Source organism: Mercenaria mercenaria, chromosome 9 (assembly GCF_021730395.1).
Source record: "Mercenaria mercenaria strain notata chromosome 9, MADL_Memer_1, whole genome shotgun sequence".
Classification (NCBI taxonomy): Eukaryota; Metazoa; Mollusca; class Bivalvia; order Venerida; family Veneridae; genus Mercenaria; species Mercenaria mercenaria.
In genome coordinates, this window is record NC_069369.1 from 52,873,786 (window position 1) to 52,888,809 (window position 15,024).

At 35.1% G+C, this 15,024-nt stretch overlaps 1 protein-coding gene across 2 annotated transcripts in view; it reads left to right on the top strand.

The window, feature by feature from the left end:
- The window catches only part of LOC123547184 (uncharacterized), a 68,351-nt gene extending 53,600 nt beyond the window's left edge, over nt 1–14,751 (top strand). Inside the window, exons 29-31 of one of the 2 annotated variants that reach the window (XM_053551408.1) lie at nt 871–897; nt 6,588–6,674; nt 6,816–14,751. In XM_053551408.1, the coding sequence (XP_053407383.1) occupies nt 871–897; nt 6,588–6,674; nt 6,816–6,998 (297 nt within the window). In that variant the 3' untranslated portion in view covers nt 6,999–14,751. The remainder of the gene's footprint in view (nt 1–870; nt 898–6,587; nt 6,675–6,815) is intronic. The other variant, XM_053551409.1, reaches the window with a different exon arrangement.
- Nucleotides 14,752–15,024: the final 273 nt, after the last annotated feature.

The following is a 15,024-nucleotide window of genomic DNA, read 5'->3' on the forward strand; positions in this document are numbered from 1 at the left end:
AAGAAAACCAACATAGTGCGTTTGCAACCAGCATGGATCCAGACCAGCCTGTGCATTCACACAGTCTGGTCAGGATCCTTGCTGTTCACTTTCAAAGACTACTGCAATTAGAGAAACCGTTAGCGAACAGCATGGATCCTGACCAGTCTGCGCGGATCTGGTCTGGATCCATGCTGGTCGCAAATGCACTGTGTGGTTTTCTCATGGCGCATCTCAATTATATATTTACCATATCAAAAAACAAAGCCCAAAATGGCTAATACAATATCATGTAGTTGCAAAACACCCAAATACTTACAAAAATAGAAAATTCAGACTTTATTCTGAATAATTTTTTGTCAGATGCACTTGCAGCCAATTTTTACACAGCTATTCAAATGGTGGTTAGTACTGCCCCATACTTAAAAAGTGTTAAAGGGGCACACCTCTGAATTTATGTCAGATTTTTTTTCAGCATTTAGAAAGTATGCTTTCATAAAAAGCAGTTGTAGGGGAAAAGTAAAAAAAAGACAAAAATTATAATCTGTGTTCTAGGCAATATTACTGTATAGAGATACTTATTTAGTGCATAAAAAAGATGTAGAAAGGCTCACTGCTGCATAAGTTGTTAGTCACATTGTAGGAATTTTGTTGTTGATTTTTGGTGATTTATAATTTTAATGACATTAACTATCTGCTTCTAAAGTTTTGATATTGGGATTTCAAGATAGAGAGGCATGCCCCTTTAAGATATGAACTGTAAAGGTTTAAAGGGTTGAAAGGTTACTGTTATATAACTATTTAAACCTGTGTACTAGTATTATATATATCTTTGCAACCTTGTGGTCTATAGTTTTTGGTGTAATGAAACATATAAATTGTTTAATCCAGACATTTAGAATATATGAAAATTGTGAGGTAAGATTTTGTTTGAAATAACCATGTGTAATCAACCATGCTCCAGTTTCATAAATAAGCCAACTTAAATTCTACTGAGTTTTAAGAATTTCAGATCTTCAACCTGTAACTTCAAATGGTTTATCCTAAGATATCATGTGAGCTTTGGTAAAGCTTGTCATAATACCTTCCATTCATCTAACTTATTCAATGACTTTATTTTGGTTTCCATCATATCGCCTGTGCGCGCATCCGTGTACATTCTTGTCTGGGCTGTACCTTTAACACTCATAGGAGGATTTGAAAATAATTTGACACAAATGTTAACCATATTAGGAAGGTGTCGCACTTATAACCTGGGTCTCTCTGGTCCAGGTCAAAGTCACAAAATAATTCATACCTAAACTATTCTGGCATATTTTGCGCAGACAACTGTAACATTCCTGGGCATGCTTCGAGGGCATTTGTCACTAATAGTGACAGCTCTTGTTAAAAAAATGCATTAGTGGAATGACTTGTCATATTTAAATACCCACATAGTTCAGTAGGGAGAGTGCAGATCTATGGATGGCTGGGTTGTGAATTTAGGTCCTGGGAGAGGCGCATGTTCTCTGTAATAATTTGATAAAAGACATTGTGTCTGAAATCATTTGTCCTCCACCTCTTATTTATGTGGAGAAGTTGGCAGTTACTTGTTGAGTACAGGGTTGTACTGGTACTGAATCCAGAAGTACAGGCTAGATTTACTGCCCGCTGTTACATAACAGAAATATTGTTGGAAAATGGTGCTTAATTCAAAACAAACTAAATGAAATGACCATAATATTTCAGTTGTTTTATGAAGCTGGAGCAATAGCCTGTATGCAAGACAATCCTTATATCTGATATCTTTTAAAGTTATTTACTATATTTTACTAGGAATTTATAGTCATTTGTGCAGTTACTGTAAAAAGTCTTTATCACAGACACTGGACAAAATTACTTTTGGATTTAATAGCATTTTCAATACTGAAATGACAGGAATTTCGAACAAAAAAAAAAAAGATTCAAGGACTTCAGGAATACAGGCTTAGTATTTTATTTTTAAAGCTGCATATATATTTACCAAGCACAACCAAAAATAATTTAGATATATAATAAGATTTGATTTGTTTATTTTATTCACTGTTATTTTTTTATGAATTCTATGAAAATGATACACACGGTTGTGGAAATTTATTTGAACCCATGTTTTAGCTCGACTATTCGAAGAATATGTAGAGCTATTGGACTCAACCGTATGTCGGCGTCCCGATTTGGTTAAGTTTTTGTATGTAAGTTGGTATCTCAGTAATGACTTGTGGTAATGTATTGAAACTTCACACACTTATTCACAGTGATAAACTGATGATCTGACATGCAATGCACAGGTTCCATAACTGTATTTTGCATTTTTACAAAATTATGCTTTTTTTTGACGTAGCAGTTTTTGGTTTAGTTTTGTGTGTAAGCTGTAGCTCAGTACCCACTAATTGGAATGTGTTGAAACTTCACACACTTGTCCACTGTGATGAGCTTACATGCATTGTACATGTCCCATAACTCTTTTTGCATTTTTGCAAACTTGTACTCCCTTTTCGACTTTTATATACATTCAATTGACAAGGCTGTTAAATAGTCAAGGATTGCTGTCCTCCGACAGCTTTTGTTTTTCAAGTGACTGATTCCAGTGTACCATGATGAATTTTTGGAAATCATTAATATTCATGGATGACTATCTTTTGTGGATTTCATGATTGAATCATTCCACAAGATAAAATCAAAGCAAAAAAGGAAAATTCCCTTTTCATGTTCAAAAACTAAACTATAGAAAGTTTGTAATAGCCAATTTTGCTAAAACCATGAAATTTATTGCCCACAAAATTATATGGTTTCTCAGTAAATAAAATTGGTAGCCATAGACATATACACATAAACAGATCTTGAAAAATCTCCCGTCATGGAAACTAAATGATGAAATTTTTTGCGCCTAGTCATTTTGACGTGTTGCCTTGATTTTTTTATCACATTTCTTTGAATTGTTTATTTCAGTATAGTGATCTATGATTTATCTATACAGAATTACTCAGTCAATTAAAGGGACCAGAAAAGGGTTGTTTTACTATATTAATCACTGTATGCCTAACATGAAGTTGCAAAAACATGTAACATTCTGTCAGTAATCTGAACATGGAAATCTTCTTATAATCTTACAGATGGATTTCATTTAAACTTTACCCTGCTAAATTACTAAAATGGACTGGTCCAGTATTCAATTTGGGCAGTACCACTTATTATTCAGAGGGGTGTTCATTCAAAATTTACTGACTGAACAGCAAACAGTGCAGACCATGATCAGCCTGCACTGACTTTTTACACCATTGTTGAACTGTAGAACAAAACTTTTATAGTGCATCCCGTCAGTTTAGATATATTTTGATACAGTATGCAGATTTTTGATTACAAAGCAATTGAGCAACCTGTTAAATCCAATTTTAAACATGGCCGCGGGACCGTCTAATGCAGGCCGTTTTTAGGCTTTGGGAGGCAATTTGAGTGGCCGCTGGCCTTGGACAGCAGGTGACCTCCGAATCAAAGTATAACAATAGAGCGAATTTCGTTGGGGCTTGTCAAACTGACCGTTAACATCAGGTGACTGCCGATTCAAGGTGACCGTTAAGGCAGGTTAGAATGTACTGTAAAACACCATAAGAAGATATGAGCCGCGCCATGCGAAAACCAACATAGTGGCCTTACGACCAGCATGGATCCAGACCAGCCTGTGCATCCGCGCATTCTGGTCAGGATCCATGCTGTTCGCTTTCAAAGCCTATTAGAATTAGAGAAACCGTTAGTGAACAGCATGGATCCTGACCAGACTGCGTGGATGTGCAGGCTGGTCTGGATCCATGCTAGTCACAAAGCCACTATGTTGGTTTTCTCATGGCACGGCTCATATGCAGTTTTACCAATCTATCCAGGGTTTCAGTAATGATCTAAATGCAGAAAATATATTAAGGATAGTGGTTTCAAAATGTAAATTGAGTGTACCCTAAAGGCCAAACTGTCTAATAAGTATGCTGTAGCGTGCAGACTGTGTCACTGTATTTATTATTGAATCAAATGTAGACTGTATTGTCTTAAACATTAGGATCCAAATAGATTGAAAAAGTCAGAGTGACAAATCAGTATTATAGGTGTGTATGATTAATGCTTGAAGAGTTTAACTTGCTTTTTTAATTGCAGTTGAAAATGTTTTGTTTGCAGTTCTTAATGCATGTACCATTTTGTTTTTTTCCTAGGATAAATGAGCTGCACCATGAGAAAACCAACATGGTGCATTTGCGACCAGCATGGATCCAGACCAGCCTGCACATCTGCACAGTCTGGTCAGGATCCATGCTGTTCGCTTTCAAAGCCTATTGCAATTAGGGAAACCGTTAGCGAACAGCATGGATCCTGACCAGACTGCGCGGATGCGCAGGCTGGTCTGGATCCATGCTGGTCACAAATGCACTATGTTGGTTTTCTCATGGTGCGGCTCAAATACTGTTAAGGATGTTCTTCTGATTTATAATCAGTGAATCATAATTACATGTTCATATTGACCGAAATGTTTATATTTAAGAAATTTAAAATAAAAGACTTTATATGTGTATGGGTATATGGTGTACAAACTTTCGTACCAGTTTATGTCTAGCAGATTAGGGCCCACTTCATGTTTAAACATGTTATTTTAACAGTATGCCCAATCACGTGATCGCTCTACGTCATTTTGAGCTCGAAATAGAAAGTAGAAAGGTAAACAAAAATTAAAAATCATGGCGTAAGTTTTTTATTATCTATATTGTGTTAATATCATGCACATGATTCGAAACCTATTTGAAAGTGCTACCCCCGGTACTACCATTTCACACAAAAACCTCGTTTTAATGATATTCCTGTTCAGTTGACTTGCACAATTAGCGCACAATGTCGAAAATTGTTGAACAGGAATAACGTTAAAACAAGAAGGTTTTGGTGGGGAAATCGTAGTACCGGGGGTAGCACTTTTAAATAGGTTTCGAATCATGTGCATGATATTAACACAATATATAGAATAAAAAACTTACGCCCTGATTTTTAATTTTTGTTTACTTTCACTTTCGAGCTCAAAATGACGTAGCGCGATCACGTGATTGGGCACACTGTTTAAACATTCACATTTTAATATTACAGTATTAGTGACAGTATAATTTAGATCTGTTGTAATTATTATCTATTGTTGTAACATGGCTACACAGTATAACACAGTACAGTTGCACACTGTATACATGTAGTTAACATGCTGTAAAGAAAATTTCAGGCTTTTGATTCAAACCAGCAAAGGCTCTGGTACTACTGTAATCTTAGGCCTCCTTGGCTGAGTGGTTATTTATGCTTTTTATACGCCAAAAGGGACATATTATGTTATACCCCTGGTGTCCGTCCATCCGTTTGCAATTTTGTGTCTGCTCTGTAACTCTTGAACCCCTTGAAGGATTTCAGAGAAACTTGACACAAATGTTCACCACACCAAGACGACATGCAGAGCGCATGTTCCAGAAGTCTTGCTTCAAGGTCAAGGTCACACTTAGGGGTCAAAGGTCATATCATTTTGTTTCGTCTCTTGAACTGCTGGAAGGATTTCAAAGGAACTTGGCAGAAATGTTCACCACACTGAGACGACGTGCAGAGCGCATGTTTCGGATGACTTGCTTCAAGGCCAAGGTCACACTTAGGGGTCAATGGTCATATCTGACTTTGCTTTGTCTAGTTTGTGTATATTGCTCTGTATTGCAATGCTCTTGTTTTTATTTGGCAGATCCTTACACTTACAATTTTTTTTTTAATTACTTCCCTTTTATGTTACTATAAATAGCTTATTTTGAAACTTTTTTATTACTGGCCGTAGGGAAAAACTGAGACCACTTTTCTGTGGTACAACATGGATGATACCTCCAATTTTAGGTGTATTTTGACATACCTGTACCTGTTAAGGATTTTCTTGTGGACTTTGAATATTTTTTTGTGGACTTCGATTTTTTTTTTTTTTGAAGTTCTTCCCTTTGTTGTTCCAGTCCTTTGGGCTTCAACAGTCAAGTTCTTTAAATTTTGTTCCCATCCTCTGATATATATTGCCCGCTTGGCGAAGCTCTTGTTAGTAATAAGTAACCCACCACGACCGTGGGTTCAAGACCCTACTTCAAACGTAGAGTTCTTTGTTGTGAGGAAGCTATCAAGCTGGCTTTAGGAAAAGTCAGTGATACTACCAAATATTTGGAGAGGTACCTGGGATCTTCCTCCATCGTTGAATCTTGAAAGTGAACCTTAATTGTATCAGTGTGACTTGAAACCTAAACAAACAATTTCTGGTGATCTGTCACATGAACAATTTATTCCTTAAAAACTGAAGAAAACTTTAGCAACTCACTACTTAAAAACATAAAAAGTTGGTTGCTTGTGATCTTGAGTTAGTGGTAATTTACAATGTAATCTACCAGTAAGATAGTTTTACGTCAGAACCAGCTTATGCGTAGTTACATATAAAAGAATGGGTAGAAACTTTTTTATCTTTACATGGTTGATAGAAATGATTTTGCAGAAAATGAGAGGTCAGAGCAGTTTAGTTACTGCATTGAAAGATTAAAGTAAGAAATGCTGTATCTTTTCAGGCTGACAGAATATTGGTTCAGAATGCACATAATTTGATGAAGCGGATCTTACAGACAATATCAGCATGTGAAGCAGTCTGTGTTAAGGTAAGACACTTTTCATACACACTTCAAGTAAATTTATATCAGCTTGTGAAGTACTTACTTTTAAAAACAGTATAATCATGAGCTAAAGGTAGCTGTTGGAAATGATTTAACAAATAAAATCTTCATGGTTTTGTCCTCCAGGGTTTGTCTCCTATGGTGACGGAGGATTCAGAAAGTTCCATACTGCTGGCAACAAGATGGCGACAAAAATATGTTGCGCACCGCCAACAGGGAGTTCTGGATGGTGATACAGATGAACTTGGACTGAGAATCGTAGAAGGAGATGATCTACCACCATCTCTTACACAGATATTCCAGACTTGATACAATGGCAGATTTTAGAAACACTGCTGTTAACCGACTCGGAAGTGTCCAGTGAAGTTTTCTCAAACTGAAAATTGTCTAAGATTAGAATTTTTAACGAAAACAGATTTGTTTTTAAGACAATTTATTTTTAAGAAAAAGCCCTATTTTGGGGGAGATTTGTAGTAGAAAAAATTTAGGCCAGTATTAAGAATCTCGGTAATCGTCTGAAATTCTTCAGGCAGATCATTGTTTGTAATATACGCAAATTCTTACTAGGAATGACAGTATAGTACTGTGAAATCATAAGCCTTTAGCCTGCTAAATTTCTAAAATAGACCGATCTATCATTCAGCTTGGGCAGTACCAGTTATTATTCAAAGGGGTGTTCAATGAAAATTTCCTGACTGCACTGGTGGCAAAGGTAGAATCACTTGCCACAAGCAGGCTAAAGTTTTATACCACTGGGGACTAATTTTTGTGTATTTTGAAGTAGGGTCCATCATAGAAATTTAATCCCAGCCAGCATGTAAAATTTGTTTACATTTAAAAGTGGAAGTGCACAAATTTATATCCCCACAAAATAGTTAATTGACAGTAGTATTACAAAATGATATGAATTCACAGTATATAGTGTGAAAATGGGTAAATAAGTAACAGTTGTTGATATTCAAATTTTTTTTTTTTTTTGGCAATATTTTATCTCTGTAGTATAGGGATCTACCCAAGTTTCTTGCCTATGACTGAACAATTCCATAAATTTCTTACTTTAATCAGTCATTGCATTTCTTACAGGGGAGGTGCTAAAATTTTATACTAATGTATTATATTACATGTACTTTCATTTTAAATTAGTAAGTATACTTCATTTTTTTATCATCTAATTCTGTCTCTTTATACATGCATAATAAGTATACAGGACTTTTATAAGTGATATTGTTACGTCTGCTGACCTTGAAGTATCGAAAATTTTAAAAGTCTGTCATCCGTGGACAGTTTTTAGCTCATCTGATTTTTTGAAAAAAAATGATGAGTTATTGTCATCACTTGAGCGGTTGTCGGCGTCGGCGTCGGCGTCGGCGTCGGCGTCTGCGTCGGCGTTGCCTGGTTAAGTTTTATGTTTAGGTCAGCTTTTCTCCTAAACTATCAAAGCTATTGCTTTGAAACTTGGAATACTTGTTCACCATCATAAGCTGACCCTGTATAGCAAGAAACATAACTCCATCTTGCTTTTTGCAAGATTTATGGCCCCTTTTGTACTTAGAAAATATCAGATTTCTTGGTTAAGTTTTATGTTTAGGTCAACTTTTCTCCTAAACAATCAAAGCTATTGCTTTGAAACTTGGAATACTTGTTCACCATCATAAGCTGACCCTGTACATCAAGAAACATAACTCCATCTTGCTTTTTGCAAGATTTATTGCCCCTTTTGGACTTAGAAAATCAGTTTTCTTGGTTAAGTTTTATGTTTAGGTCAGCTTTAATCCTAAACTATCAAAGCTATTGCTTTAAAACTTGCAACACTTGTTCACCATCATAAGTTGACCCTGTACAGCAAGAAACATAACTCCGTCCTGCTTTTTGCAAGATTTATGGCCCCTTTTGGACTTAGAAAATATCAGATTTCTTGGTTAAGTTTTATGTTTAGGTCAACTTTTTCTCTTAAACTATCAAAGCTATTGCTTTGAAACTTGCAACACTTGACCATAATAAGCTGACCCTGTACAGCAAGCAACATAACTCCATCCTGCTTTTTGCAATAATTATTGCCCCTTTTGGACTTAGAAAATCATTTTCTTGGTTGAGTATTATGTTTAAGTCAACTTTTCTCATAAACTATCAAAGCTATTGCTTTAAAACTTGCAACAGTTTTTCACCATCATAAGTGGACACTGTACATCAAGAAACATAACTCTATCCTGCTTTTTGCAAGAATGATGGCCCTTTTTAGACTTAGAAAATCATGGGTAGGACAATATTTCTATTACACTAAAAAAAATCAGATGAGCGTCAGCACCCGCAAGGCGGTGCTCTTGTTTGTTATTAGCTCGACTATTTGAAGAATAGGTAGAGCTCTTGTTTAGATAAGGAACAGTAGTAAGGATATTTATTCTATGTGCCAGTCCCGTTTAAATGAATCAGAGCTGCTTTACAAACAACTGTACATGATAGCCAACTTTAGTGAAAACTTTGTATGTCTATTTTATGGAAATAAGGTTTTCTTTATGTCTTAAAACCTTTTTTTTGAAATCCTTCACACATTTAGTTATACAAATATTATGTATTTCATTTAGTTTAAATCTGATAACTAGTATTTAAAATTAGCTTTATATTTTTTAGCCCCATATCTGAATATTACATTTATTTGCATACCATAAATATAAGATCTATAAGATCCTATCAAACCTTTATTATAACCCCCCCCCCCCCACCACCCAATAAACTTGGTGGAGGGGAAGAGTTATAAAGGAATCAGCTTTGTTCTGTCATGTCTGTCTCTGTCCCATTTCAGGAAACTGTACCATCTCTGAAACCTATACCAATACAATTTTAAAACTTACAGTATGCCTTAAGGATTGTAAGACAAGTTCATATACCAGGTCCCATTACTCCAACATATTTAGCTCGACTATTCGAAGAATAGTCTAGCTATTCTACTCACCCTGGCGTCGGCGTCGGCGTCACACCTTGGTTAAGTTTTTGCATGCAAGTACATACAGCCATCAATTAAAGGCATATAGCTTTGAAACTTATTTTTTCTTTTTCTAGATCAATTACCAACCTCTCTGGGTCAAGTCCCATAACTCTGACATGTATTTTGAGCAAATTATGCCCCCTTTTGGACTTAGAAAATTTTGGTTAAAGTTTAACATGCAAGTTACTATCTCCAAAACTAATGCAGATATTGATTTGAAACTTCACATGTGTCTTCGGGGTTATAAAACTAGTTGATAGCAGCAAGTCCCATAACTCTGACTTTCATTTTGGCCAAATTATGCCCCCTTTTGGACTTAGAAAATTCTGGTTAAAGTTTTGCGTGCAAGTACATACAGCTATTTCTAAAATGCATATAGATTTGAAACTTATTTTTTCTTTTTCTAGACCAATTACCAACCTCACTGGGTCAAGTCCCATAACTCTGACATGTATTTTGGGCAAATTATGCCCCCTTTTGGAATTAGAAAATTTTGGTTAAAGTTTTACATGCAAGTTACTATCTCCAAAACTAATGCAGATATTGACTTGAAACTTCACACGTGTCTTCGGGGTTATAAAACTAGTTGATAGCAGCAAGTTCTATAACTCTGACCTTCATTTTGGCCAAATTATGCCCTCTTTTGGACTTAGCAAATTCTGGTTAAAGTTTTGCGTGCAAGTACATACAGCTATTTTTAAAAGGCATATAGATTTGAAACTTATTTTTTCTTTTTCTAGATCAATTACCAACCTCACTGGGTCAAGTCCCATAACTCTGGCATGTATTTTGAGCAAATTATGCCCCCTTTTGGACTTAGAAAATTTTTGTTAAAGTTTTACATGCAAGTTACCATCTCCAAAACTAATGCAGATATTGATTTGAAACTTCACATGTGTCTTCGGGATTATAAAACTGGTTGATAGCAGCAAGTCCCATAACTCTGACCTTCATTTTGGCCAAATTATGCCCCCTTTTGGACTTAGCAAATTCTGGTTAAAGTTTTGCATGCAAGTACATACAGCTATTACTAAAAGGCATATAGATTTGAAACTTATTTTTTCTTTTTCTAGATCAATTACCAACCTCACTGGGTCAAGTCCCATAACTCTGACATGTATTTTGGGCAAATTATGCCCCCTTTTGGACTAAGAAAATTTTGGTTAAAGTTTTACATGCGAGTGTCTATCTCCAAAACTAATGCAGATATTGAATTGAAACTTCACATGTGCCTTCGGGGTTATAAAACTAGTTGATAGCAGCAAGTCCCATAACTGATATGCATTTTGGTCAAATTATGCCCTCTTTTGAACTTAAAACTCTTTTGATATTAAACCTTTTTGGGTAATATTTTCCTGCTTCTGGGACAATATTTCGAATAGTCGAGCTTGGTTGTCTTACGGACAGCTCTTGTTGGAGAAAATTGTTTCCCTTTTTCACCTGGAAAATTTCCAAAATTTCCCCAAATTTACATTTCTCTCATTATTTTTGAAAACTGTCCATGCATTTGATTGAAACTCCGCACAAATCTTTTAGGTTATAGTAAATTCCATGCACTGGAGTCAAAGATACTGCTTTAAATGTTAATTATTGAACAAAAACTAGTTCAAAAAAAAGATAACTTCATCATTATTCAGGACAGAGTTTTGGCTATTTAGCTTTTCAGTTCCTCTTACTGACATGTATAATCATATCAAGTTACATTAAAGGTATATTAGATCCAAAGTTCATATTTAAAAACATGAATAATTACTTCATATAATATATGTAAACATAAAATTAACAAGTTTGTGTGTATTAAAAGTACTATGCATTAGGTTTAAAATAGTACACACTATACATGTTAAGATAAACACAGTATTGTAATAGTACTACTATTAAAGAAACTGGCTGTCTTTTTAACAATAAACTGTTATTGCATGACATTAAATTATGAATGTAGTTCTATATGCAAACTTAATTTATATATTTAGTAAAGTTAAATACATTTAATAAGAATTTTATACATTTGAAGTAAACATTTAAAGATAAAATATTTCAGTGAAAGATTGTCGTTGGATATCTTTAACTACATTGCACCTGTATCTTCCACCAAGGACTTTTTGAGATGCATAGAATCCCCTCCAGTGGATGAAAGTTCTTGTCTTTTAATCATAATATTTTAATAAAAATGTAAAAAATTATGTTCAGGAAGGGATAACCAAAAGAGAGTTAATTCTGTAAATTTCATGATAAAGATACGGTTCTTCTGCTGTTTGAAACCATTTAGTATTATAATAATTACTCATTACGTAAATGAGTGTCTTTCATATTGAATTTATTTAAGGAGTTGAATAAAATTATACAATGGGAGGCTCTGCTGAGCATTTTTTCACTTTTATTCATCAGCAAGTTAATAAAGTCAATGTAGAAATAAGCAAATGTAATATTCTTTTCATCACATGTAAGCTTTTCCTGCTGAAACATCAAATTTCTTCTTTCTTTACTTGTTATAGACCAAGTAAATTCGACCAACTTCTATACATAAACCGACGTCAGCGTCAAAGCTTTATTACACCAGTGTATTACCAAAATTATGTAATAGCTTTACTTCACTCCCATGACGTCAAATGTGATAAAACTCCAGCTGCCACATTGAGCATATAAGGTACAGTGAGTAGTATTTTAAAGTGAACATTTATTATTATTATTACTACTACTATTATTATTACATTTATTACTATTATTAACTTTTAGTGGGGTTATAACTTCTCTGTAGTGATAGCGGTAGTTTTTTATATATTCTAATATGCTTGTCTCTGTTAAAACACGCTTACGTTAGAATGACGTCACATTAACGTGCGGTGACGTCAAAGTTTTTGTTGCGACCAAGAAAGAGCGCTACTATATTTTTATAAGCCCGTTTGAAAAACGGGACGTATTATGGGAACGCCCCTGGCGGGCGGATGGGCGGGCGGGCGGATCTGGCGTCCACAGACTTTGTCCGGAGCATATCTTCTACATGCATGGAGGAATTTTGATGAAACTTGGCACAGTTGTTCACCATCATGAGACGGAGTGTCATGCGCAAGAACCAGGTCCCTAGGTCTAAGGTCAAGGTCACACTTAGAGGTCAAAGGTCAAATTCAAGAATGACTGTCCGAGCATATCTTCTTCATGCAAGGAGGGATTTTGATGAAAGTTGGCACAATTGTTCATCATCATGAGACAGAGTGTCATGCGCAAGAACCAGGTCTCTAGGTCTAAGGTCAAGGTCACACTTAGAGGTCAAAGGATACAATCATGAAAACCTTGTCCGGAGCATTTCTTCTTCATGCATAGAGGGATTTTGATATAACTTGGCACAAATGTTTACCACCACGAGACAAAGTGTCATGCGCAAGAACCAGGTCCCTAGGTCTAAGGTCAAGGTCACACTTAGAGGCCAAAGGTCAGATACAAGAATGACTTTGTCCGAAGCATTTCTTCTTCATGCATTGAGGGATTTTTATGTAACCTGGCACAATTATACACCGTCATGAGAGGAAGTGTCATGCGCAGTTCCTTTCTTTAGAATTACTTCCCTTTGTTGTTACTATAAATAGCTTATATTGTAACTTCTTCATTACTAGTCGTAGGGAAAAATTGAGACCACTTTTCTGTAGTACAACATGCATGCTACATCCAAGTTTGAGGTGTATTTTGACCAATCTCTACCTGGTAAAGATTTTTGTGTGGACTTACAAATTTTTTTTGGAATTTTTTTTTTTTAAAGATTATCTTCCCTTAGTTGTTACTATAAATAACTTATATTGTAACTTTTTTTTATAATTGACCGCAGGGAAAAACCAAGACCACTTTTCTGTGGTACAAAATCAATGTTACTTTCAAATTTTAGGTGTATTTTAAGGTCTCTCTACCTTGTAAGCAGCTAGAGTAAAGAAATTTGCTGCGACGGGCGTATATTGTGACATTCTGGCACTCTTGTATCTACTGTTTTAGATTAAGGGCATATTAGAATGAAATAATTTATAGCAAAACCGTGTTTTAACACTATTTATACAATTGGGCGGTTATACGTAGTACAAATAATTTCACTCGGGCTGTGCCCTCGTGAAATTATTACCCCCGACGTATAACTGCCCATCGTGCATAAATAGTGATAAAACACTCATTTGCTATAAATTATTTCTTAAATAATAAATGGAAAATTTTACCTGAATTCCTTAATATCTTGTGGGAAAAAAAGATATTATCACGTATTTATTTCCAATTTTAGTACTATGCAAATATTTTATCATATCAAGAAAATTATTTTGGATATTTACAAACTTAACTATTGTAATATTTACTTGTTTGTAATTACTAAACTCATTTACATATTGAGTATTGTTCCGTCCCTGCATTTACATATGTATTTATTCTGAGAAAAAAGCTTGGCATTGCATAATCATCTTTGTTTAAATTTATTGCAAATAAGTATAAGTATTTTGGTATATTTACTCTGTGTATTTATTCTGTTACTAATTTTAGCCATAATTACTGTCTCATCAATTGCAAAAATGTTATTTGTGAACCACTGTAGCAAAGTTATACATTATTTACACTTAACTATGCAAATATTACATTTTTTCATTACCTCTATGATGCCAGTATATTATTGTTCTAAATAAACATTATATATTTTTACAAAGTTTTGTTTTTCTTTTGTTCATGGCGCCTTTGGTCTATCCAGGTGCCTGCACAAGTTCAATATAATGTCCACAGCTGATCCTCCTCCTCCATTAAAGAGTCGCCACAGAACTTTAAACCTAACAAACAGACTTTCACTTATTCAGTTTAGTCCAGAGGTCTACAGGATTGTTTGACATGCCATTACATCTACGATGAACTGCTTAACGATCAATTTTGAATATGACTGGGAGGTGCTTGTCTGGGACAGACAGTTAAAAAGATGAGCAAAGGTGCAATGTTAAAAAGAAATACAATTACTAAGATTAAAAACATAGATGTAGATTAGATGGTTACAGTTGCCAGCCTCTCGGTAAATAGAATCGAGCTGGGCTGGACTGTATGTGTAGGGGGAGACCATTCCAAGAACGAATTGTTCTTGGAAACAAGGGAGTTCGAATGGTATTGCGTATGAGAATGTGGATCATTAAATTCAGGTTCCTTGTAGGTATGAGATTGTTATGGTCAGCCGCAGTAAGACTGTATTGCCAGTTGAGATCTAATGATAAAACTATGTGTTGGGTTTCCCTAAACTGTGTACTTCCTAAATGAGAAGGACACTTTAACGTTATTAAGAAGAGCTGTTTGCAAAACACATATGTCAAAACGAGAGCAGAGCAGAAAAAACACGTATGTCGGCCA